The 24840-nt window shown below is 35.9% G+C and overlaps 1 protein-coding gene across 3 annotated transcripts in view; it reads right to left on the bottom strand.

Annotated features, from left to right (window-relative positions):
- Positions 1 to 24840, bottom strand: part of PRKD3 (protein kinase D3) — an 89737-nt gene that overhangs the window by 5427 nt on the left and 59470 nt on the right. For all 3 annotated transcript variants that reach the window (XM_058551415.1, XM_058551413.1, XM_058551414.1), the window contains 9 exons: positions 23851 to 23974; positions 21538 to 21615; positions 20204 to 20480; positions 16879 to 16931; positions 12490 to 12562; positions 11289 to 11395; positions 4831 to 4992; positions 4495 to 4593; positions 1375 to 1642 (listed from right to left, as the gene is read on the bottom strand). In XM_058551415.1, the coding sequence (XP_058407398.1) occupies positions 1375 to 1642; positions 4495 to 4593; positions 4831 to 4992; positions 11289 to 11395; positions 12490 to 12562; positions 16879 to 16931; positions 20204 to 20480; positions 21538 to 21615; positions 23851 to 23974 (1241 nt within the window). The remainder of the gene's footprint in view (positions 1 to 1374; positions 1643 to 4494; positions 4594 to 4830; positions 4993 to 11288; positions 11396 to 12489; positions 12563 to 16878; positions 16932 to 20203; positions 20481 to 21537; positions 21616 to 23850; positions 23975 to 24840) is intronic.

The following is a 24840-nucleotide window of genomic DNA, read 5'->3' as shown; positions in this document are numbered from 1 at the left end:
TGGTGGTCCACCGTGTGCATCAGAATCATTTTGGGGGTATTTATTAAAATGTATTCCTGCATATCATTCCAGCGGGTGAATCCGAATCTCTGGGGTATAGCCAAGGGTTTTTCTTTTAATAACTCACCAAGTGATCCAGATATACAAGGTCTACAGAACACACTGCCCCAGAAACTCTAAGATGACTCGGGTAATATCCAAAACCCCTCATATGTACTTCTTTAATTAGCTCTGTTCATTACCAAGTGAGCCTGCTACTGCCTTTACATGTTGTTCTTCAAACTTTCCCAGTTTAATGGACTATTAATCCCTATCATTTGTTTTTTGGAAAAACAAGAAAGACTCCCCTCTTCCAGGTGTTGGCTAAATCCAGGTGGGGGTATTGCCCAGAAATGGTTCTATTAAATTTCTATGGGACTGTTAAATAATGTTGTAAGTGGTGTGTTCTTCCTATCAGTGTCAGTAAACTAAAGAGGGTCAATCAAGTCATTCTGGATGGGTACAGAACCAGGGGTTGCACACGCAAAAGCCTTCATCACCAGGCAGGAAAAACAAATGTATGAAGCTTCCCAGCAGTGGTCCATAGGAGAGCTGAAAACAAACTGGGGAGTGTCTATTGAATATAAAGCTCATTCAAGGTATAAAGAACCTGAGCTACAGGTCTTCAGTCAAAGTGCTTACAGTCTGGTTTTGAAGATAAGAAAAGTTATTATGAAAAGATAGAGTACTTATGGAAGAATATGCCCAACCAGTAGCCTAAGTGGATCTTACATAGTTTACAGGAGGAGTTCGGGGAAGACTTCACAGATGAGCCATAAGTTAAAGGGTCCTTGAGGGACTGGAAGGATTTCAGTAGCAAGGAGGAGGGACTGCAGGCAGGGGAAAGGCCTCAGCAAAACGCAGAAAACAATTCAGAAGCGAGTACACAACTAGGTTTGTGTAGGGGAGTAGGAGATGAGGCAAGAAGGTAAGCTTGGGCCATGGCACAGAGACCTACAGCTGCAAAGTGGTTGAAGGGAGGCCAAAATATTTGGGAGCAGAATAAGATGAAAGTAGTGTTTCCTGAAGATGGCTTTGGCAGTGGTGACTGGGAAAGACCAGAAAAGAATGTCTAATGTGTAGGACAGTTGAAAAGTTATTTTAGTAGTTTCAAAATGAGGCAATTGGGGCCTGGATTAGCACTATGCCTGGGAACTGTAAGGAAGATACAGAAAAGACAATGTAAAAAGGAAGAGTGCTCAAAAACTGGTACCCAGTTGAATTTGGAAGATGAATGGGAGATATTAAAAAGAGAAGTCAGAAGAGAGAGGCTGATTTGGGATCACAAAGATTTTGAGACTAAAGGGCACAGCTAAAACTTTTTTTTTTTTTTACCTTCACCAGAAATTTCTCTCCATGGATTTGGTGGGTACATAAAGGCAGCATTTTGGATTTGGTCATTTATATCTTCATCTTCATTAAAAGGAAACGTGCCACTGAGGCTCACATAGACGATAACTCCCACTGACCACATATCTAGGGAACGGTTGTAACCTTTGCTCCTGAGAACTTCAGGAGCTAAGTATGCTGGGGTTCCTACCACAGATCTCCTGAATGACTTTTCACCAATGATGCGTGCAAAACCAAAGTCACACAGCTTCACCTAGAAATCAAAGGATGATGTTAATTTTATATTATATATATATATATATCAATCTATATATACATACCTGTCCCTAAATATTATACTGAATTATTTCAACACACTTGCCAACTGTATTATGACTGTCAAATACATGATCATAGATTGGGAAACTGTAAAATACCCTTTTCCCAAAAGGCAAATACATTTATAACCCTGTGATCCATTACTAACATGGTATGAAGAGTTTTCCTATTGCTTATTTCAAAAAACCACTTTTGAAATCTAGCTTGCAGAATGCCAAATACCAAACTCTTTAAAGTTCAATGTTTTGTAATAAAATGGAGGGTGCTGATTTTTTATCATTTGGCTTTTAAGGAGATTGCTTTCCTGTCATCTTTGAGCAGGAATCATGTGTTTCACTTTTGAGGACTCAGTGGCCTCACAGTGCCTGGACATAAAGGTACCCAATAAATGTTTGCTGAATGAAAAGTAAGTTACGACATTTAAAAACTTACCCTTTATTTTGCTTAATTCTAGAAACTCTCTTCCCAAGGATACTATAAATTGACAAGTAAATAAAATTGAAGTGTATTAAATAATGTGGCCAGTAGAATAATGCTAGAGATTGCTTGAAAGAATAACAGTAACAGTGTTTTCTATGACTATGGAACAAATTATTGCTAGTTAGATGTTTAGATTTGAAAAAACTTATATCTGAAGGTAGCCATAGTCACTACCATGTCCTTTTGGGAAGTGAGTTCTGGAACTGTGTTGAGCTTGGCAGAGCTCAGAACACTATCTTGCTGCCCGTCTTCTAGTAGAGGTTCAGATTTTGGCAGTATCTAATGATGCATCGTCATGCTGAACAAGCAAATAACAAGTACTTTCCAGAGGAAATGCCGACTCACAAAGTGTCTTCAGAAAAAGCATTAAGATAAATTGAAAGAAAAGGATATTTGGCCTCTACAAACTAGTGGTACAAATAGTGACTGGAAAGCAAAGATGAAGGTGTATTCAAATGCTGCTTGCTGTTTCTGGGATATGGCTCCTCATACGTGTTTTTATAATGACATTTGTTCTGTGTCATTATTGAATTTGACTACTTTTCTATTTGAGCCTTTGAAGAATGGAATTATTGGCTATGAAGAAATGTGAACTCTCTTTTTTTTTGTTAAATGCCATGTTTCAGCTAACATCTTGAAAAAGTAAAGATGACTTGGCAGTTTGACAGCTGCATAAAGAAGTGTGGCCGTGGCTAGCACTTGAGCAAAAAACAGTATATCAACTAAATGACATTATTTTCCCTTTGTTCCCAACGGGAACAATGGGGATGACTAACACAGAGGTCAGAAAGTTGGAGTTTTAGCTTTAGCTGTAGGGGTGTGCATCCTTTGCCCATACTATTTTGAGGATCAAAAGAGATAATATATGGAAGTTTATTTAGAACATCTATTAGGGAACCAACTATTAGGGAACCCTTTTTGATCTCACAATGATAGAGATTCTCTTTTAACCAAATAGGGATTATAAAAGAAAGAATATGATTACTTTTTTACAAGTAAAAGCTGAATAATTTTTAAAAATACAATCAATCATATGTTGCTTAACGACTGGGATATGTTCTGAGAAATGTGTTATTAGGCAATTCCATCGTCGTGTGAACATCATAGAATGTTCTTACACAAATCTAGATGGTATAGCCTACTACACACCTAGGCTATATGGTACTAATCTTATGGGACCACCAAGGTCCGTCGTTGACAGAAATGTCGTTATGTGGCACACAATTGTACTTTTCTTTGAAGGATAATTTGAGTTGTATTTACCAAGTGAAACAGCCATCTGTCTAATTGTGCATGTGTTAAATGTACATAAGCAATAGTCTGGCAACAGATATTCTAGCTGATTGAAGGATTCATCAGTGACAATCATGAAACATTCACAGGTACCACCAACATATATCTCTCAGGACAACTGTTTCAAACTTTAGGTTATGATCCATTTTTAGGTTATGAAATAAATTTGGATCAAGATCAACCCTTTTAAATGAAATGATATTTAAACGAGTAAAAAACAAAATCAGTGCATCACACATAGGACACATTACACACGATATTGTCATATATATATATATATATATATATATGAGCGCTGGTGGTGATGGGAAGAGTAATTCTTACATAGGCTTTGGTGAAAATGTTTGAAATCGAGTACTCTAAAGAGAAAGAAGAGTTGGCTGCCTGCCTCAGCCAAAATCTAGTATCTCCCATTTCAGGGAGAAACACCTTAGTCTGTTTTGTTTTATAGGGAATTTGTCCTGGGCACCAAGCACCAACCAAGATTCATTCTCCGCACTTCATTCCCAACCTACAAGGAGAGGTGAATTGCAAACAGTCTATGTGCAAAAAGCTATTCCTTGAGATCTGGTCAAGTCTAAAAAGTTTTTTTTTTTTTTTTATAATTTTATTTTATTTATTTTTTCCCCCAAAGCCCCAGTAGATAGTTGTATGTCATAGCTGCACATCCTTCTAGTTGCTGTATGTGGGACGCGGCCTCAGCATGGCCGGACAAGGGGTGTGTCGGTGCGCGCCCGGGATCCGAACCCGGGCCGCCAGTAGCGGACCGCGCGCTCTTAACCGCTAAGCCACAGGGCCAGCCCCAGTCTAAAAAATCTTAATGAAAGTAATATAATTAGTAAAATCTGAATTCAAATTATTCAGATATTAATCTTCACTGGCAGTTACAGGATAAAAAGGTTATTTCTTTTTAAGATGGTTATATAGTTGAACCTACAGCACTGCCTTTCATTATGTGGGTACTTCGTAATGTTGTCAGACAGATACTTAAAATGGTTCTGGAGACTATCTCACCTGAGGAAATGGCTCTGCTGATGCGAGTAGCACATTTTCTGGCTTTAAATCACAGTGCACAATATTCTTAAAATGTAGATTCCTCAAAGCAACAAGTATCTGTTATTGAAAAAAACAGGTTTTTGTCAAAGCCTGGAAAAATCATAGCTAAACCGGTCTCACCCCTTTGAATGGTATAATTTGAAAAGTTCACTACAGTTCAGTAAGATTTAACTAAAAGTGTTATTCTATTCTTCAAGGTTAACAATTCCCACAATATCCCAATATGTATAAGCACTGCTATTTTGTTCTCCTAGTTTTTAATTATTCTCTAGTTTCAAAAAAGAGTTAAAATACCTGTGTGACCATGAATTTAGTAATTCGTTCTGGAAGTCGACTTTTCTCACTGGATAGAATCATTTCCAACATATCTCCATGCAGCTTTTCCATTACTACAAAAACTCGTTCTGGGGTTTCAAACATACATTCCAGGTTTACAATCCCAGGATGGTGCAAATTCTGGAATTGCAGGATACATATGACCAGAGAAATAATTTTACTATGCAAATATCTAACAATGTGCTGCAATTAATTGTACGGAATACATGGCATAGAAAGAAAAACAGCACAGAAAAATAATAAAAGCAAACAAAATAAAAAGGATCATAGATTCTATTTTTCCAAGTTCTGTACTGGAGAGTAGATGCACTGAGGGAAAGAATGTCTTTGCAATTTGATTATGTAGTTGCCCTTGTTCATTACTACTTCTTTCCATTCCTTCTCATCTTTTTAATCTTCTGACATTACTCTAATTTTATGCTGCCTGTGAATAGGTACCAATTGCCAATCAAATCTTAGCCAATTTCACAGAGCTCTTTGGGGCTGTATTTGTGAAGGTCTTTGCTCAAGAGATGGTTTTGTTTTGAAGGTAGTTATTTATCTAAGTCTTGATTCTCATTATATTATATCTCAATTTAGTCTCCTCTTTTAGGCTTAGCATCTCTTTACTTCCATCATCCCATGTTTCTTGAGCACTACTATGTTACCAGGGTTGGAGAAATACAAAGATGAATGTGATACTGTTTCTGCTAAGAAAAAGCAATCTATCTTACTCGTAAAAAAACCTTCCTCAAAAGCCAATTTGAGAGGTCAGCCACGTTCAAAAACATTCAATGGCTCTTTATTTCTGGACATATATCTAAATTCCTCTTCGTGAATTGTAATAATTTCAATAATCTGGCTTCATTCTCCCTATTCAATATCATATATGCTCTATTGGCCCAAGTGATTAAACTTTTTATTCCTTATTAAGAGAAATAAATTTTTCTTATGCTTTTTTCTTTATTATGGGTACCTAATTATGCTAAGGCAGCAAACTTGTTTCTTGTTTCACCTAGACGAGGTTGAGTTCCATCTCTAAAATGTTTTCTGAATCCATCATCTCTCAATTCCCACTATAACTGCCTTAATTTTAGTTCCCATTACCTCTCTTTGGGACTACTGCAGTAGTTTCCACTACTCTCTATATATGCAGCAGTACTTCGTCCACGGTACTGTATTATGTGTGTATATATCTTACTTTTTAGCCTAAGTTCCCTGAAGGCAGAGACTGTGTCTTGGTCATTTTAGCTTAATGTCTGATTCATCGTTGGTGTTTTAAAAAATGTTTAGAAAATGGTAAGCACAAAATAAATATTGTTTACTAATCAATTTAAAACAATTTAATGACATGGTGTTCCAAGTAGCAAAATAAGTTATAGTAGATAAATGAGAGTGAAATACCCCAGTGGTGGGGCGTGATAATGGCAGTAAGCAATGGAAGATTCAGAATATCTTAACTTTTATCAATTTAGGATTGGAAGTGTGGCTGCAATCCCCTGTGCTATAGTTCTCTCTCTCTTAAGTGTTTTTCCCCACTCTTCCTTTAAAAACACACTCATGCACACACAAAAATGGAAGTATGCTATAACATCATCCTTCTCTTTTAACCTCTATTTGTTTAAATGTCCTATTTCCTCTGGAGTCTGTTTGGTAAGTTATACTTTCATAGAGAATTAATCATTTTCTCCAGGTTTTCAAATTTATCTGCAAGTTGCACAAGGTAGTATCTTAAGATTCCTTTAATTTTTTTCAGTATTTGTGGTCATCTCCTCAAGATGTTTTTATATTTTATTTTTCTGATTAGGTTGGCTACTTACTTATTTTATTGTTATCTTGCCCCCTAGAGAACCAACTTTTAGATTTATTATATTCTTTTTTGTGTGTGTGTGAGGAAGATCAGCCCTGTGCTAACATCTGCCAATCCTTTTTTTTTTGCTGCGGACGACTGGCCCTGGGCTAACATCCGTGCCCATCTTCCTCCACTTTATATGGGACGCCGCCACAGCATGGCTCGACAAGCGGTGCGTCGGCATGCCCTGGATCCGAACCTGCGAACCCCGAACCCCGGGCCGCCGCAGCGGAGCGCGTGCACTTAACCGCTTGCGCCACCAGGCGGGCCCCTACATTATATTCTTTATTAAATTTATTAATTTCCGTTTTTATCTTTGTTAATCCCCTTTTGCTTTCTTTAGGTTTATTGTTCATTCTTTAACTTCTTGAGTTGGATTCTTAATTCATTTATTTTCGTTCTCTCTTAATATTTGTTATAAAGCTTTCTCTGAGCAGTAGTCCAAAAGCTCTGATATACAGTATTTTTATTAGTTTCTAAATACTCTGAAATCTTGATTTTGCTCTTTGATTCAAGAATTAAGATATTAAAAAATTTTCAAGTGGTAGGAGCTTTTTGTTTTTTGTAATTTATTTCTAGCTTTATTGCGTTAAGATCAAAGAATACTGTTCACATTACTGTTTTGAATTAATGCAATATTTTTGGTTATTTTTAGGGTACAGAGTTCAGTATAAAGTGGTTAGATCTACCTTATACTGTTTAGACCTTCTATGCTCTTACTTGTCTACTTCACCTGTCATTGACTAGTAGTGTGCTTATCTTTTTCTCCTTGTATCATCTTAGTTTTCCTTTATAAATGTTGATGCTGTTTTTTGGGGTAGTGTGATTTACACTCTTCCACTGTTAAAGTGCCTTTCTTCAGTTCATTTAATGGCTTTCCCTTGAATTAAATCTTACTAGATCATGACCCCTTGGCTTTCTTCTGTTTGAGAAGGCACCTAAAGAGGATATCACAAATGTAGATCTCAGAAAGAGCCAGCAAAAACAGTTCTTATTGTGGTACCTCTTGCTGCATGCACCCCTGCTCCATCTCCCGTTTTTGGAAAAACTTCTACCTATTTTGTAAGTTTGAACTCTCTTCTATTTTTATTAAAGATATAGTATGCTTTTCTGTTTATCATTTTTCTGGTAACTTTTGGGTGATTTATGAGAAGAAAAAGGGAAAATGCCGAATTTATACCACAATGTTCAAACTAGAAATTTCCCTCTTAAGTTTCTGATAATGTTTTTCCACTTACACAGGTAGCCATGAGGGTGCCACACCTTTTCTCCCACTACCCTACTATCCTCTTCAGGCAACAGCAAAAGAAACACTTTACATCACTATATCTCTATGAAACAAAAGTAAAAATCCCGCATTTCTTCCCTGCCCCACCAGGCGATCCCCAAATATGGCCATGTTGACAGTTTAGGTAAGTATGAATCCTTTTCTATACATAACTGTATGCAGACATATGTGAAGTACATATTACCTTAAGAAATTACACAAATGGAATCATTCCACATTTCCTTTTTAAAAATTTAGCAATATGTCATAATTCCCCACATAAATACATTTATTCAATAAATATTAAATGATTATTTGCTGTGTGCCTAGTACTATGTAAGCAGTCTGGATTCATCAGTAAACAAAACTGACAAATATCTCTTGTCGCACAGAGCTTATTAATTCTAGCAAGGTGAGACAGACAATAGATAATAAACTAGTCAGTTACCTAGTATGGAGGTGATCAGTGCTATGGAGAAAAGAAAAAATAGAGTTAGGGTAAGGGGCAGGTGGGCTTAATGCTGAATAGAATGTGAAGGCCTCACTGAGGAAATGACATTTGGGCAAAATCCTGAAGGAGACAGGGGAATAGGCCATGAAGATACTGGAGGGGGAGTGCATTCTAGGCAGAGGTAACAGCTAACGCAAAGTCCTTGAGACCATATCTGGTGTGTCTGAGGAACAGCAAGAAAGTCATTGTGGTCCGCATTTGGAAAAGAGATGCAATTTGTTGAGTGTGGTGTCTGCAGTGGAACCTTTTTCAAGAGATTTTGGTTTAGCCTAATAAAGAATAGTCAGAGATGTCCCAAAATGTCATGTCCTCATTTCTATTAAACTGACAGAAATACAGAGCCTATCACCAAGTGCTCAAAAGAGAGCCTGAACATTCCTCGGTAAACTGTAAAGCCACTTCTAAATCAATCACTCTATAATTTTTCCTTCTTGCCACCAGAAAGGCTAAAGCTGTGGTCTCAATAATATGCTTAGTCTTTACCCTGTCCTTTCTTTATAAAAATGCTGACCTAGGGAAGAACAGCCATGGGTGTCAGTGGAGCTGCAGATGGAGATTACCATACCAGGATCAACTACCAGGCTGGGTTCAGCCAGCCTTTTAGGTTTGTTTGATGGGGACTACATACAAGAAGAACCCAGGGCAAAGATGGGAAAATAAAGGTGACACAGCTGGAGGGGGAAGAGGGGAACAAAGCATGGTGTGCGTGAGTGTATGGGCAGAGTAAGTTCCTTCCAACCGATGTGAAAGAGTCTAGCTGAAATACTCATAGGACTAAATCTTGTGGCACTAATTTTAGTAACTGAGTTACTATTTGAAAAAAGTTTCCTTTTAAAAAATGTATTTACCAACATTAATTCAGATTGTACTAACAGAACTGTAATTCAAGAAACTGAAACACAATGATGTACACCTGAAATTTATATAATGTTATAAACCAATGTTAGCTCAACAAAAGCTAAAGCAAAGCAGAGGAAAAAAGAACTGCAATTCATATACAAAGTAGGCTACAGCTGATCTTTATATATAAAGACAAATTTGTTGAATTTACACACTGCAGAGGAACCTAAGTACAATTTTACATATGTGTACACACACACACACACAAAGTAGGTACAATGTGATAGATTAGAAAGAGCATGTGGTTTGGAGACAGATTTAGATTCAAACTCTGAACCTGTCATCCTCCTGTTGGGTAATGTTGAGAAAAAGTACTTAAGTATAGTTTCTGACAAAAAGTAAGCTATTCACTAAATATAAAAGTGTCAATATTGTATATAAACAATTTGAAGAGAATTTACAAGGACTGTATTAAATTTAACATGAAAACAGTATATTTGGAATTTAGCAATATGTCATAGATAATTTCCCCACATAAATTCATTTATTCAACAAATATTAAATGAGTATTTGCTGTGTGATACTGTGTGTGTGATGTGTGAGACTACAATCAGTTCTCTTTCCAACTGGGTTCATTATCTAACCAGAAGAATATAATAATAAAGTTTTTACATTGTACATTATCTGGAAATTCCTAAATTTAGTTATTATGATCCACAGTTGATAACATGAAAAAAGCTTCAGTGTTTAGTTCACAGCTGTTTTGCTGATCAAAGTGACAAGGAGAAATCAAGCCTTAGGAATATATCCTTAATATTTATTATTTGTTTTTGCATATTAGTTGGACAATGAGAAAGATTTCAAAATTAGATATGAAAAAAGATGTCTAACAATATATTCATACCCTAATACAGAGTCTGAATGCTATTAATATTCTATTTAAAGGTAGCTTTATAGGAGAGGACAGCCTTGAAGTAACCACAGGTAGCTTGTAGACCACAATCTTTTGATTATCACTCTCCTGAAAAAGAAGTGAGGCAAATGTTACTACTAGTGACCAATAATGTAATAAATATAAAATTAATTATGTGTTTGTAAGTTTCTTACCTTCTTCTTCCAGAAAGCTTAAGTTCATTAGGCTGTGTCTTCTTGAACTTCACCCACAAGCAAATGGGGCTCTGACAGCACTGACTATTACATCATCACGATTTCTTAAATATTATGCAAAAGCTATACAATGAATTAATAGATATTTGCATATTATAAATTATTTATAATATTCAGAAAAATAAAGATAAAGCTAAATTTTAGTCTTCTAGATAACCCCCAAAGAGGTAAAAATGTTAGAAGAAAATAAAAACACATAATAATTTATTTTATGGGATAGAAGTCATTACCAATATATCTTTAAAAATATACCTTAATGGACTAAACCATTATAAAATTAAATCTTTGGAGTTTTGAATTATTAAAATAACGAATGCTGTTAAAAGGTACACAGTTTTTAAGCAGTGTTTATTTTTATAGTAATTGCTATAATAAGCAAATCAGTTGTGGGAACTGGATGGGTATAACAGTGACCTCCTAATGAAATGTGATGGTAGAAGTATTAAAGTATTTTGAGCTCCTGGAGTGATGAATTAAGAATGAAATTTTACTTTCTTTTGGTTAAGATTTTACTTATGAAAATGTGTCCCAAGCAAACTACTACCATAATGGTAATCCTTGTAACTCCTAGATTACTGTAACCTAATTTTGCCTTTTTTAAAAAAAAAGACTTGAGTTAATTCAAATTAACTCAAGAGGCTGGTAAGCCTCTTACTGAGCCAAAAGGTCATAAGATAAAAACAAAACAAAACAAAACAAAATTTTATTCTTATGAGCACACTAAATACACTTGAATTTAAAAATTCATAAATCAAAAATTAAAACCAATACAAAGCAACTTTTCTTTCTTTTTTTTTTACCTGTAAAATAGCCACTTCATTACGGAGTTGACTTTCCTGTTTTGTGGGGAATCTCATCTTATCAATTACTTTAATAGCCACATCCCTTCCAGTCTTTCTATGTTTTCCTATTTTTAAAAAAAGTATAGAAAAGAAAGAAGCAATTGACAGCTCAATACAACACAAAAGCTTTATCAGGAAGTTAAGTTGTCCACAGACTGAAACCGATATGTATTTATTCTCATATTTCCTTTCTTTGGCTCATTTTGTTCTTTCTTTTTCACTCACCTTTAAGAAATAAATTATGTTTTCCCTTACAGTAGTTGCCCCTAATAAAGGCTGTTCATTATTTGAAATGGCAGGAAATTTGAATGAACTTGTTTGCTGAAAAATAATCTACCTTATTAAATAAATAATAGTTAATTACCCTGACCTAGTCTTCAGAGACTCTGTCAGGATAGAAACATTGTATCAATGAATTAATTTTATTCTAGGTTCACTGAGTCAGCACAGAGTGATTTAGCCACATATTATAGCAAGCCTGGAGGCAGAAAAGGCCAGCTAGGAGACTACTATAACAGTCCCATCAAGGGTGGACAAGGGTTTAACATTACTTTTCTTTTGTACCTTAGATCATAGCTTATAAAGTACTTTTATGTATATTAGGTTTAATTAATATTAACAACCCTGTGAGGTATGCACGTCAGTTTTATTAGCTCCATTAAACTGATGAAGATACTAAGGCACAGTGAAATTAAATGACTTTGCCAATACCGTTAAGTCACAGAGATGGACAAGATTTCAGGTCTTCAGACCTGATATAACATTCATGCCAACAGTAGACAAATGGTTCCATCTGTGTTGGAAAGCCAGTAGGGCATATACTTCAATAAATAAGCCCACACAGCCCAACATAAACTTCAAACCACTTATTTTTCCCACACAAACATCTTTATGTGTGAGCTACAAGAACAGATAAAGTAAGACTATTGTGGAACTAATTTTCTGATTCTTTCTCTGTTACTTTTTGAAGTTTGCAGTTGGAATTAAGGAATGAATACCTAGTTATAGTGAAAAGGGCTTAGCTAAAAGGATGCAACTCAACCTTTGAGAAAAAAGCCACTTGACAAAATTGTGACAAGACGTAATATCTGCAGGATGTTTTTAAATTTCACAATTTTTCTATAGTACATATAATATGCAAAAGACTGTAGTCACTTACCTCCATAAACGATACCAAACTGGCCTGAACCAAGCACCTCATCTGCAAAGATCTGGTAAACGGTACTGATGTCCTATTCAGGAAAGAGTTAGCAGTAAGTGTTATTTTCCTCTACAAAACAATGTCAATATCTCTGACTCTTTTCATTCAAATACTTAAATACATTTTTATTTTTATGATAGAGGCAACTAATTTTCATAAGAAAATATTTTATGAAACATTGGCTTTCTATGTCCTAGAAAAGCCCAATTTTAATACTATGACTCTTAATGTGCAAGTATAATATGTTCTGTAAGGAGACCTTGGGGGAAGAAAATGCTTTGAATGAAAAATAATCTTATATTTATTAAGTAGTGATCTATAAAAAATAAATTAACATAAATTAAGAATACACCATTATCTATTTTACTATTAAAGAGATTTGCTATCTTTGATTTGAACGAAAAACACAAAGGTTCGTATTATTGAGATTAGGCTAATTTTGAAAGACTGACGAAAAGAGTATGTGTGAGAAAGTCTGTAACTCAAATCCACTCCTCAATCTTCTTCCCTCCCTCCTCTTACTTTTTTCTTTTTTTGGTAGTGGTTGTTGCTGTCAGAATATTCTTGGAGGGCACTCTCCAACCCCCTCCGCAGCTGTTTAGTCAAGGTCTCCCTTCTGTTTGGGTATGGACTACAGTCTCCATGAAGCCAGGGACTACATCTGACTTGTTCAGTGTTACATCCCAGCTAGTGCCTGTCTCATGGTAGTCAGTCAATTGAATAAACTGAGTCTCGTAGGCCTCAATTTGCTCACTGACGAAGTCGATATCATAACAGTTATCTCACTGGATTTTTTTTTTAAACAAGAATGAGTTTTACACTTTCATTGTATTTTTTTTTTGGTGAGGAAGATTGGCCCTGAGCTAACATCTGTGCCAATCTTTCTCTACGTTGTATGTGGGATGCCGCTACAGCATGGCTTGATGAGCAGCGTGTAGGTCTGCGCCTGGGATCTGAACCCATGAACCCCGGGCCGCCAAAGCAGAGCACGTGAACTCAACCACTACACCACCAGGCCAGCCCCTCTCACTGGATTTTTAAGTGAATTAAATGAGGATATATACAAACTGTCAAGTCCAGTGCCTGGCGTATAAAAATCAGCAATTCTGCAAATCTCAATTTCCTAATTTCTGTTTAAATTAGGTAATCTTAAGTAAGATATTGAATTCCCTGGGACTTGGTTTTCTTATCTGTAAAACGGCATTGAGGGGCCAGCCTGGTGGTATAGTGGTTAAGTTTCTGCACTCCACTTTGGCTGCCGGGGCTCGCGGGTTTGGATCCTGGTGCAGACCTACACACCACTCATCAAGCCATGCTGTGGTGGCGTCCCATATACAAGGTAAAGGAAGACTGGCACAGATGTTAGCTCAGGGACCATCTTCCTCAAGCAAAAAGAGGAAGATGAGCAACAGATGTTAACTCAGGGCCAATCTTCTTCACCAAAAAAAAAAAAAAAGCTACTGATCTCCATCTCTCTTGAGTCTCTTCTAATTTAAAAAATGCCTATGATTTTATGATTATCATCAACATTTATTGAGCTCTAACTGTATATAAGGCTCTGTGACAGGTAGCTAATTGAGGGACTTATGATGTAGTAGGGGAAATAGAAAAATATACTAAAAAAGATATTCAGGACATCATATCAGGATATCAGGGTCAAATAACTATTATAGTAAAGATTATCCTAACATCTTTACTAACTCACCAGAATAACCTATACCCTCCATGCCCTCTGAAAAGCATATATTGACTGATGTCTACAGCAGTGTAACAAATGCTTGTGGCTAGTCCCCCCATGAGTAACTCTTAAAACCGAATTTGTTCCCAAATGCATTATGCCAAATGTACTTATTATAAAGATTACATGGTTTAATTAAGTATTACAAAAAATTAAATATAAATCAACAAAACATGAGAGATTTCTAGGAAAACTAAGTAGTTCTGGAAACTCTACAAAAATGAGGCACTAAAACAATTGCTGTCAATTTACTTGTGAGCAAAATAAACACTGAAGATGTGGTGAGTGAGGATTCTGTTCTAAGAATGTTTTACAAGTATCCTTGGCTCCACTATAAAGAAATGAAAATTGGAAATTACAGACAATGCATTATGGGTGGTGGTGTCTAATGAAGAATTTGTCCCTAGTTCCTGAAAGAGAGACTCTAAATCCTTGGAATTTCCCAATAGGAGTATCTTTGTTATTCATGAGCCCTTCGGATTACACCTGAGTTTATGCTAATGAGATACTAAGGATGGAGGAGAGTCACTAGAAAGACCAACCACATGATTATTTTTGAGCCAGTACAAACTCAGGGGAGGAGAAGGGGGTAGGAAATTGAGTTCAATCATGGGGCCAGTGATTCAATCATGCCTATGTAATGAAGCCCCAATAAAAACTTTGGACACTGCAGTTCAGGAGACCTTCCTGGCTAGTGAACACATCAGTGTGCTGGGAGGGTGGTGGGTCCGGATTCCAGGCAGAGGACACAGAAGCTCTACATTCAGAACCCTCCCAGAATGCATCCTCTGTGTCTTTAGTTGGCTGGTCCTGATTTGTATCCTTTATATTAAAGCTGTAATTTTAAGGACAGTGCTTTCCTGAGTTCTGTGAGTTATTCTAGCAAATTATTGAACCTCAGTGTAGGATCACGGGAATTCTGAATTTGTAGCCAGTTGGTCAGAAGTGTGGGTAACCCTGAACTTCTGGGTTCTGGGGACCCCTGAACTTGTGGCTGGTGTCTCAAGCGAAGGCAGTCTTGTTGGGAACTGTGCCCTTAACCTTTGGAGCCTGGACAAAATCAGGGTGGTTAGCATCAGAATTAGATTACTACATTACAGGTGTGGTTGATGCAAGAAAGACAAAGAGGAACTGTACTTAGCAGACACATACTTACAGAAAAAAAATCTCAGCCCTGTGACAAAAGCAAACAAAGGTGCATATATATATTTTCAGCTATAATGAAAATTTTAAGGTTTGTAAGAATCATTTTTACATGCTTCTCGACTTTAATTAACTTTTTGTTTAATCAACCAAATTTTGATTCTAATCAAATTAGATAAGGGAACATCCACTGTTTAAATAATAATTGCTAGAAAAGGTTCTTTCACAAAGACCAATTCTGAACCTTTTCCCTCCTCAGCTATGAATGGATATGTCCTCAAGTTCCTGTGGGATCGTTCAAAGTTTGTAATCTCATATTTTTGTTATCCCCCTTTCTCTCCCAGGAATCTGGTATGTATTCTACCTACCACTAGGACAAGAGATACACAGATTCTATCTCCTTGAAACCCTCTATCTCCTACAACACTACTGGATATCTAGTCCACTGCAATCTTAGAAAACCCAATGGCATTTATATATTACAGAGCTATAACAGCTGGATGCCCCAAGTAGAAAAGGAAGAGAGATTTTTATCAGAGAAATTTATATATAGCTAACGAACAATTTTCTGTCTTGTCTTGCTACTCCAGGGGTTGGTACACTATGGCTTGTGGGTCAAATCTGGCCTGCTGTCTCTCTTTGTATGGCCCTTGATCTAAGAACAGACTTTAAAATTTTAAATGGTTGAAAAAAATCAAAATAATAATATTTTGTGACACATGAAAATTATAAGAAGTTCAAATTTAAATGTCCACAAATCGTTTTATTGGAACAGTCATGCTCATTCGTTTATGTATTGCTTATGGCTGCTTTCTCACTACAGTGGCAGAGTTAAGTAGTTGTATATGGTTCGCAAAGCCTAAAATATTTACTACCAAGCCCTTCATAGAAAGTATGCCTGTTATAATCCCTTACTTACATGTACCAACATACACCAGCTAAACTTAATCTAGTCACTATTCCTTAAAAGTCCTGCATTTCCTGCTCCCCTCCATTTGCTTCTCTTATTCCTTGTGCTTGCATGAAATATTGTTCCCCCACCCTCATCCTCTCAGCACTTCCGTCAAAACTCCTTTCCATCTTTTTAGGCATAGCTCAAGTTCCACTTCCTTTAGGAAGCTTTCCCTGCTGACCCAGCAAGAAGTAATCTCTCTCTTCTCTTTGAACTAGACTATCACTTTGTAATATTCTAATTTCACTTATGAAAAAGTTAACTTTTCATAATTTAAATTTAAAATTTAATTTTAATTTAATTTAAATAATTTATAATTTAAAAAATCTGCCTTAGTTTTCTTCACAAAGCAGAATTCCTCAGGGAAGTTATCCCCACAAAATCTAGCCTGGTGTCTTTAGGCAAACTGCTCAATACTTGGGCTATGAACCTATTTCTCTAATAAGATTTTCTCATCTTATTTTCCTTATTTTAATCACCCAATTGGCATATTTTAGCTGTAACTTTTACTTACCACATTCTCCTGGATCTGACAATTAGATACAGAGATACTGGTAGACAAATCTTCTGTAAAATATAAGAATGATGTGTGAGAAAAGAACAAAATTGTTAGCATACGACTTAATAATATTAATATTTACTGACATGTGAATGCCCATAGTATATTAAATTAAAAAAACTGGCTAACATAGTTAATATAGTTACATTCATAAAAAAACTTATGCACATACACAATATTAATCCATCAACAAGAAACTGGCTAAATAAAATATGATACATCCATACAAAGGAACACTATCTAAACTTGAATGCTGTAAAACTGTAAGTACTGAGTCAGAAAGCTATCCAGGACATAATATTAAGTTAAAAAGGAAAGTTGCAGAGTAGCAGCATCTTAATTAAAAACAAAAAACATGATTACTTCTGGTGAGTGAGAGAGGTGGGGGTGGGGAACAAAGACTTTAGTCTGTATACACTTCTATACTACTTGTATTTTTTAAAACTTAAAAAGCATGCATTACCTTCATAATAAAAAAAATTAAATTAGGTAAATCTATATACTCACATTGAAATATATCTGATATATATTAAATAGCAGAGTTGCAAAGAAGAACAGAGTATGACCACATTTTTTTGTGAAAATAAAAATATAACAATATAGTACAGATAGTATAGGCTCCCCTTCCCCCAAGCACTCCCCAGTTCAAGAAATATACACCAAACGTTAATAATGGTTTTCTGAGGGCCCGGCCCCATGGCTTAGCGGTTAAGTGCACGCACTCCGCTCCTGGGGGCCCGGGGTTTGGATCCCGGGTGCGCACTGCTTCTCTGGCCATGCTGAGGCCGTGTCCCACATACAGCAACTAGAAGGATGTACAACTATGACATACAACTATCTACTGGGGCTTTGGGGGAAAAAAAGGAGGACTGGCAATAGATGTTAGCTCAGAGCCGGTCTTCCTCGGCAAAAAGAGGAGGATTAGCATGGATGTTAGCTCAGGGCTGATCTTCCTCAAAAAAAAATAAATAAATAAAAATAATGGTTTTCTGAGGCAGGAGATAAAGGACTGGGAATGGGGGGAGGGGAGAGGTGTCTGTTATGTGTGTATAGGGAGGACTTTCTCATTTTATATTACTTATTTCTATAAAGTTTAAATGTTTTTATTACTTTGGTAAGCAAAAGAAATAACTGACGAGAAAAAGAAAAAAGGGAAACATGGGAAGTAACCAGGTATCAAAAGAGACCAGGTATCAAACATTTCGAATCTTGGAGACAACTCAAAGAAACAATATTCAAAATTTCCTTTATAATCCCAAATATAAAAATATAAAATTTCATTAACAATGAAATGTAAGCAAACTATGCATCAAAAATAAGTAACATAGTCAAAATTTCCATTTAAAAATATTAAGTCAATTAAAAAATATCATTAATTCAAGTATTAAAAATTAAGGAAACAAAAAAGGCACAGCATCAACAAAATTAATGTGTCTAAAACTCTGCTTTTCAGTAGTTCCACTTTCCTAGTAATCAATATTTATTTTGTTTCAAAGGGCTCAACTATCCAGCTCCATCCAGTTTTAATTTCATTTTATTTACTTATTTATTTATTTTTTCCCCCAAAGCCCCAGTAGATAGTTGCATGTCACAGCTGCACATCCTTCTAGCTGCTGCATGTGGGACACGGCCTCAGCATGGCCAGAGAAGTGGTGCGTTGGTGTGCGCCTGGGATCTGAACCCGGGCCGCCGGCAGCGGAGCGCGCGCACCTAACCGCTAAGACACAGGGCCGACCCCAGTTTTAATTTCTATTGCTTCCCAGGAGAACTCTGCTCCAGATAGGTTGTTACAGGAACAACAACAGAACAGTATTACTTATATGTTAGGAAGTGTGCTAAGTGCATTATGTGCATTTATTATTATTCCTGCTTTAGATTAGAGAACTGTAGAGACCTAGATCACACAGTAAGCAGCAGAGCTAGGCTTTCATTCTCCAGAATCCTCACACTTAACCCTTCTACAATTCTGCCTTTAGGAACTCTCAACCTTGGGGAGGCTTGAGAGAGTCCCTAATTATACCCAATTATATATAAAATTTGTATGTTTGTGCTTGGATTATTTTATGGGGAAAAATGTCAATGGTTTTAGAATACAGACAGTTCTAAAATCCCCCCAAACTTAAGAAGCACTATGAATATCCATCTGTTCTCCCCCTAAGAATCAATATTAAAAACACCAAACATGTTCATGGTCATTATCCTTGTCCCTTTGATCACACTTGTCTCCTCAACTAGAGTAACACTACTCCTCCTCCACTCCCTATCACTTCGCTCTGCCTATCCTAACATACTTGAGATCCCAGGTTGGGGTCCAAATCAGGTTTTTCTATCATGAAGTCTCTGCTTACTCTTCCTATCCATATCTGAGTTCTTTGAGTAATGCATTACTCATTTTTGCATGCTACTGCTTCATGCTACTATCTAACACTTACTATGTATGTATGTCCTATCTCCCTTAATATAGCTTTTAAAATTTCTGCATTTCTTTTGTATTCTAGTTCAGAGCCTAGGCATAATGCCAAGAAGAGTTGCACAAAATAATATATGTGAACTGAAATAAAATACATTTAGAAACTGGTTGATACCTATTTCAATTTAAATATATTTGTCTAATTAATGAATTGTTTCCCGATAAATAACATAATGCCAATGGGGGTGAGAGTGACATTATACTATGGCTTTCTGATTAAGTGTTCACTTGAACTTTTATCAAATTTAGGTAAATTTTATAAATTTTGTTGGTGCAAAGAACATGTGTTTAAATTATTTTTTAATATTTCTGAATGATTAAATTCAGTTAAAAGAAATACAGCATTTCTGACTTCACAGATTTTATGAGTATGATGTGAATCATAGCACTTTATAGTCTGTTTATATCCCACTATGAAGCAAAATACAAATACTAGTAGTTTACTTAATCCAATGAGAGTTCATAGATGCCAAACACTGTTCTATACCTTATAGGTTCTCTTTCATTGAATGATGACAACCCTATAAAGTAGGTACTATTACAGAGAGGTAAAATACTTGCCTAAGGTCACACAGCAGGTTGGCAGAGCCAGGATTTAAATGTAGGGAGACTGACTCTGGAGCCTGGCTCTGGGGATTGTATAGATACACTATAACCAACATAATTTTATAAAGGAATTAACTAATGTTACTGGTTACTAAAGATGAAGCTTAAAATGAGCATTAAAAATACATACAGAATCACAATCAGACCCACAAAATGCTTAAGAACCAATGGGGAAAAGAAGTCATCAACAAGCTTATTGCTTACTGTGATCTTTCCCTTGCCCTGGAGAAGTGCAAACACTTGCTTGAGGGGTAACAGGCATGAGAGCTTGGCGAATTGCTTTTTCCCAGCTCTGTGCTACATCAAGTCCAACTCCAGTGGCAGCAAGAACAGGATTGTGAGAGCTGTCCCCATTGTTCTCACCAACAAAGTATACCACAGTATCAGTGATGATTTCAAAACAGTGTGGGTTGCTGCCTTGTGAAATGTTTGTGAAATCTTGTGGCGAAGATATGCGGAGAATTTCTGAAAGTGGAATTTCCTGAAGTAAAAAATTAAGCATTGAAAAGTATGAATACATCTTTGTTATTTTCAAATTCACTAAACAATCAAATATATGCATTTCTAATGAATGCCATTAAGATGAACACAAGTACGTGGCACAGGGAACAAACAGTCAAATCTTAGGACAGTATCTACCTTGAAAGATCTGCATGTCCAGCAATGCCAATGGAATATAAAAAAAAGCCAGTGATTAAGCCTGAAGCCAGTTATTAGAATGCAAGGAAGGAGAGGAAAGATTTAGGAAGGCAAGTGCCACTATATCCAACACTTGTCACTTTCCAACTGTCATCAAATCAACAACTACTTCTCTGCTCAAGACACAGCCCCGAAAGAAGTATGGAGCAGAAATAACAGCAACAAAAGTAGAATGGCAGTGTAGGTTGGTTAAGCACTCCATTCTGGTTCTGTCCATTGGGGTAAACTGTAACAATCATTTATGTTCAGTCCAGTTCCTAAGGCAAAAAACTTATTTTAAAAAACCCAACTCAAAGCTCAAAGCAAGTCATTAGTTTCTATTCTCTTTCTTACCTATACAACTGCTACATTTACAATCTTGTTTGGTGTCAGTCTGTGACATGGCAAAATGTAGAGCAAGCCAAGCAAAGAATGCTATACAAAGCAGATGTAGAGCCACAAGAAGCATCTGGGAATCAGGCCCTAAGGTACAATGGAAGGTGAGAGAAACACCGAATACCACATTGGCCTCTTCTGGACAGGCAATAATCATGGGACTTTCTAAACAGCCTAATCTAAATGATAGTATTCAGAAGGAATGCAGCAGCAACCAGACAGGCAGGCCAAAAACAAAGTAACACACAACAAAAAACCACCTTTGGTAGCAGGGCTGTTGTGGAGGGTAAAATGGAAGGGTGGGGGACAGTTGCTTCAACAAGGAACTTAACAGTGACTTCTATAAACTATATTAGGCAGAATTATAGTAAGTGTATTCCAATATAACAACCAATGAACATTATTTAGATATATTGAGAAAACATACAATATTTTACATTATTTTTTAAATGTGAAATCTTTACCTTATAATACTTCGATCCAGATTCATTTTGAAACAATGTTAGACATTTGCTGTCAAGTCTCCAATAATGCCTTTTTCTCTATGAAATAAAGAGCATAAAACAGTGAGGCTCAAAAATAATGATTCCTTTAAAGTACCTGCACTTTTCCTTTTCCTTTCATTTTTATGCATAAATCTGTACTTTTGAATAGGTTTAAAATTCATGAGGTTCAAAATTCTGAAAATATAAAAAGGATATATAATGAAAGTATACTCCCACCATCACTCATATCCTACTCCTCCTCTTACTCCAGGCAAGCAATATTATTAGGTTTTTGGGAATCTTTTTAAAGAATTTTATGCATGCACATGCAAATACATATGCATTTCGTGCACACACACAGATATATAATTTACCTATAATCTATAAATTTCTAAAGGTTGGCTTACTAGGTCAAAAGATATGTGCATATGTAATTTTGCTTGACAGTGTTAAATTATCCTACACAAGATTTGACCCAATTTATAGTCTTAGCAACATGAGAATACCTGTCTACTCACAACTTTACTAATGCAGTATGTTATTAAACATTTTGATCTTTGCTACACTAATAAGTAAAAACTGGTAGTTCAGTGAAATTCTAAATTGTATTTTTTATTAAAAACAAGATCAAGCTCATATGTTTAAGTCATTTATATTTTCTAGTCTATGAACTCTCTTCATATTCTTTGCCCATTTTTCTACTGTGTTATGATCTTTTTCTTATCAATTTGTTGGTACTCTTTACATATAATTAATCCCTGTTTAGAATATGAGTTGAAAATACTTTTTCCAGTTTGTCTTGTCTTTGCTTTTGTTTTTTGCCACATAGAATTTTTTTTTACTTCTTTAAACTATTTTTTAAAATTAAGACTTTACATTTTTGGAGTTTTAGGTTCACAGCAAAACTGAGAGGAAAGTACAGAGATTTCCTGTATACCCCCTGTCCCCACACATGCATAGCTTACCCCATTATCAAATCTCTCATCAGAGTGGTACATTTGTTACAATTGATGAACCTATGTTGACAGATCATAGTCACAAAAGTCTATAGTTTATATTATGGTTAACTCTTCGTGTTGTACATTCCATGTGTTTGGACAAATGTATGACATATTCCATCACAGTATCATACAGAGTATTTTCACTGCCATAAAAATCCTGTGTTCCATCTATTTATCCCTACCTGTTCCCTACCCCAACCACTAATCTTTGCACTGTCTCCCTAAGTTTTGCCTTTTCCAGAATGTCATATAGTTGGAATCATACAGTATGTAGCCTTTTCAGATTGGTTTCTTTCACTTAGTAATATGCATTTAAGATGCCTCTATGTCTTTTCATGGCTTGCTAACTCATTGCTTTCTAGTGCTAAATAATATTCCATTGTCTGGATGTACCACAGTTTATTTATCCATTCACCTACAGAAGGACATCTTGGTTGCTTCCAAGTTTTGGCAATTATGAATAAAGCTACTGTAAACATCCATTTGCAGGTTTTGTGTGGGTGTAACTTTTCATCTCCTTTGGGTAAATACCAAGGAGTAGTGATTGCTGGATCATATGGTGAGAGCATGTTTAGTTTTATAAGAAACCGCCAAACTGTCTTCCAAAGTAGCTGCACCACTTTGCATTCCCAGCAGCAATGAATGAGAGTTCCTATTGCCCTACATCCTCATGAGCATTTGGTGTTGTCAGTGTTCCGAATTTTGGCCATTCTAATGGGTCTGTAGTGGTATCTTATTAATTTGCATTTCCCTGATGATATATAATATGGAACATCTTTTCGTAAGCTTATTTGCCATCTGTGTATCTTCTTTGGTGAGGTATATGTTAAGATCTTCAGTCCATTTTTCAATTGGGTTGTTTGTTTTCTTACTGTTGGGTTTTACGAGTTCTTTGTATATATTGAAGAATAGTCTTTTATCAGATGTCTTCTTTGCAAATATTTTTTCCCAGTCTGTGGCTTTTCTTCTCATTCTCTTGACATTGTCTTTTGCAGAGCAAAAGCTTTTAATTGTAATCAAGTCCAGCCTATCAATTATTTTTTTTATGGATAGTGCATTTGGTGTTATATCTCCAGATCCTTTTTGACTCTCTATTGCTCTACTAGTTTGTAAAGACAATACATTAAATATTCTGCCTTTTAAAGATTCTTTACAAATGTGACTATAGTTTCAGTGTACTATAATTATTAGTCTTAGTATATATCTCATTCTCATTTTGATTTAAAAAATGCACAAAATAAAGCACATAACGAAGTTTCACTACCATGTTAAAATGTCTGTAATTACTGACCAGAGTGTCTCTGCTGGTGTAATGGACCATCCACCCTTCCTTCACCATCGTACTGCTCTTCCTCTTTGTGTGCTTGATGGACTGTACGACCCTCATTAGCGGAATATTATTGCTTGTTGATGGACTAAAAAATATTTAAAATTTATGATAAATATTGGAAATTTCAATTTTTAAAAATCATATAAATACTGTAATCTCATCAAGCTGTTTTTAAGATAACTGAGCTAAAATTTTTCAAAATATCTTAGGAAGACTGTGACTCAAGAAAATAAATTATTCCTGTTATGATGGTACATAGTTGATTTATAAAAGACTAAGATAATACTGTAAGTCCTCATTATTTGTCATGAATATTTTCTGGAGGGTCACAAAACATAAGAAAACAAGAAACAGAGCAGAAAGCATCCTCCCCAACTGGAAGATCTGGAGCCTGGGAGAGGGTCTCATTTGGGATTGCTGTTGAGGAATCTTCCCGTCCTAGGCAGCAGGATAAATTAGTAAATTCATAACAAGGCAAAAGCGAGTACAGTCATGCGCCACAAAGTGACATTTCAGTCAACAACAGACAGCACATACAACAGTGGTCGCATAAGATTAGTACCGTATAGCCCAGGTGTGTAGTACCACACTCTATGATGTTCGCACAATGTTGAAGTCGCTTGATGCATTTCCCAGAATGTATCCCTGTCATTAAGCGATGTATGACTATACCTATACCCAAATTCACATGGTTCAAATGTCAAATTCCATTGTTCATACTGTTAGCAGAAAGTACTTCTAGAATACGATTTGAAAGAAAAATTATTTATAGATATTAAGAAAATAAAAAATAATGTAATTAGTCAAATCAGATAATATTGACACATGGGTCAGTAATAGTGCAGCTGGAGAAAAAGAGCAATTTGGGGGGGAGGGGTATAAAAAATACACTGTTTTTCAATTTGAGTCTGACAGTTAAATACTTTCTCTTAAATTATTAAGTACTTATGA

Source organism: Diceros bicornis, chromosome 12, assembly GCF_020826845.1.
Source record: "Diceros bicornis minor isolate mBicDic1 chromosome 12, mDicBic1.mat.cur, whole genome shotgun sequence".
Taxonomy (NCBI): Eukaryota; Metazoa; Chordata; class Mammalia; order Perissodactyla; family Rhinocerotidae; genus Diceros; species Diceros bicornis.
The sequence above is the reverse complement of the archived record's forward strand: the minus strand, read 5'-3'. Positions and strand labels throughout refer to the sequence as shown.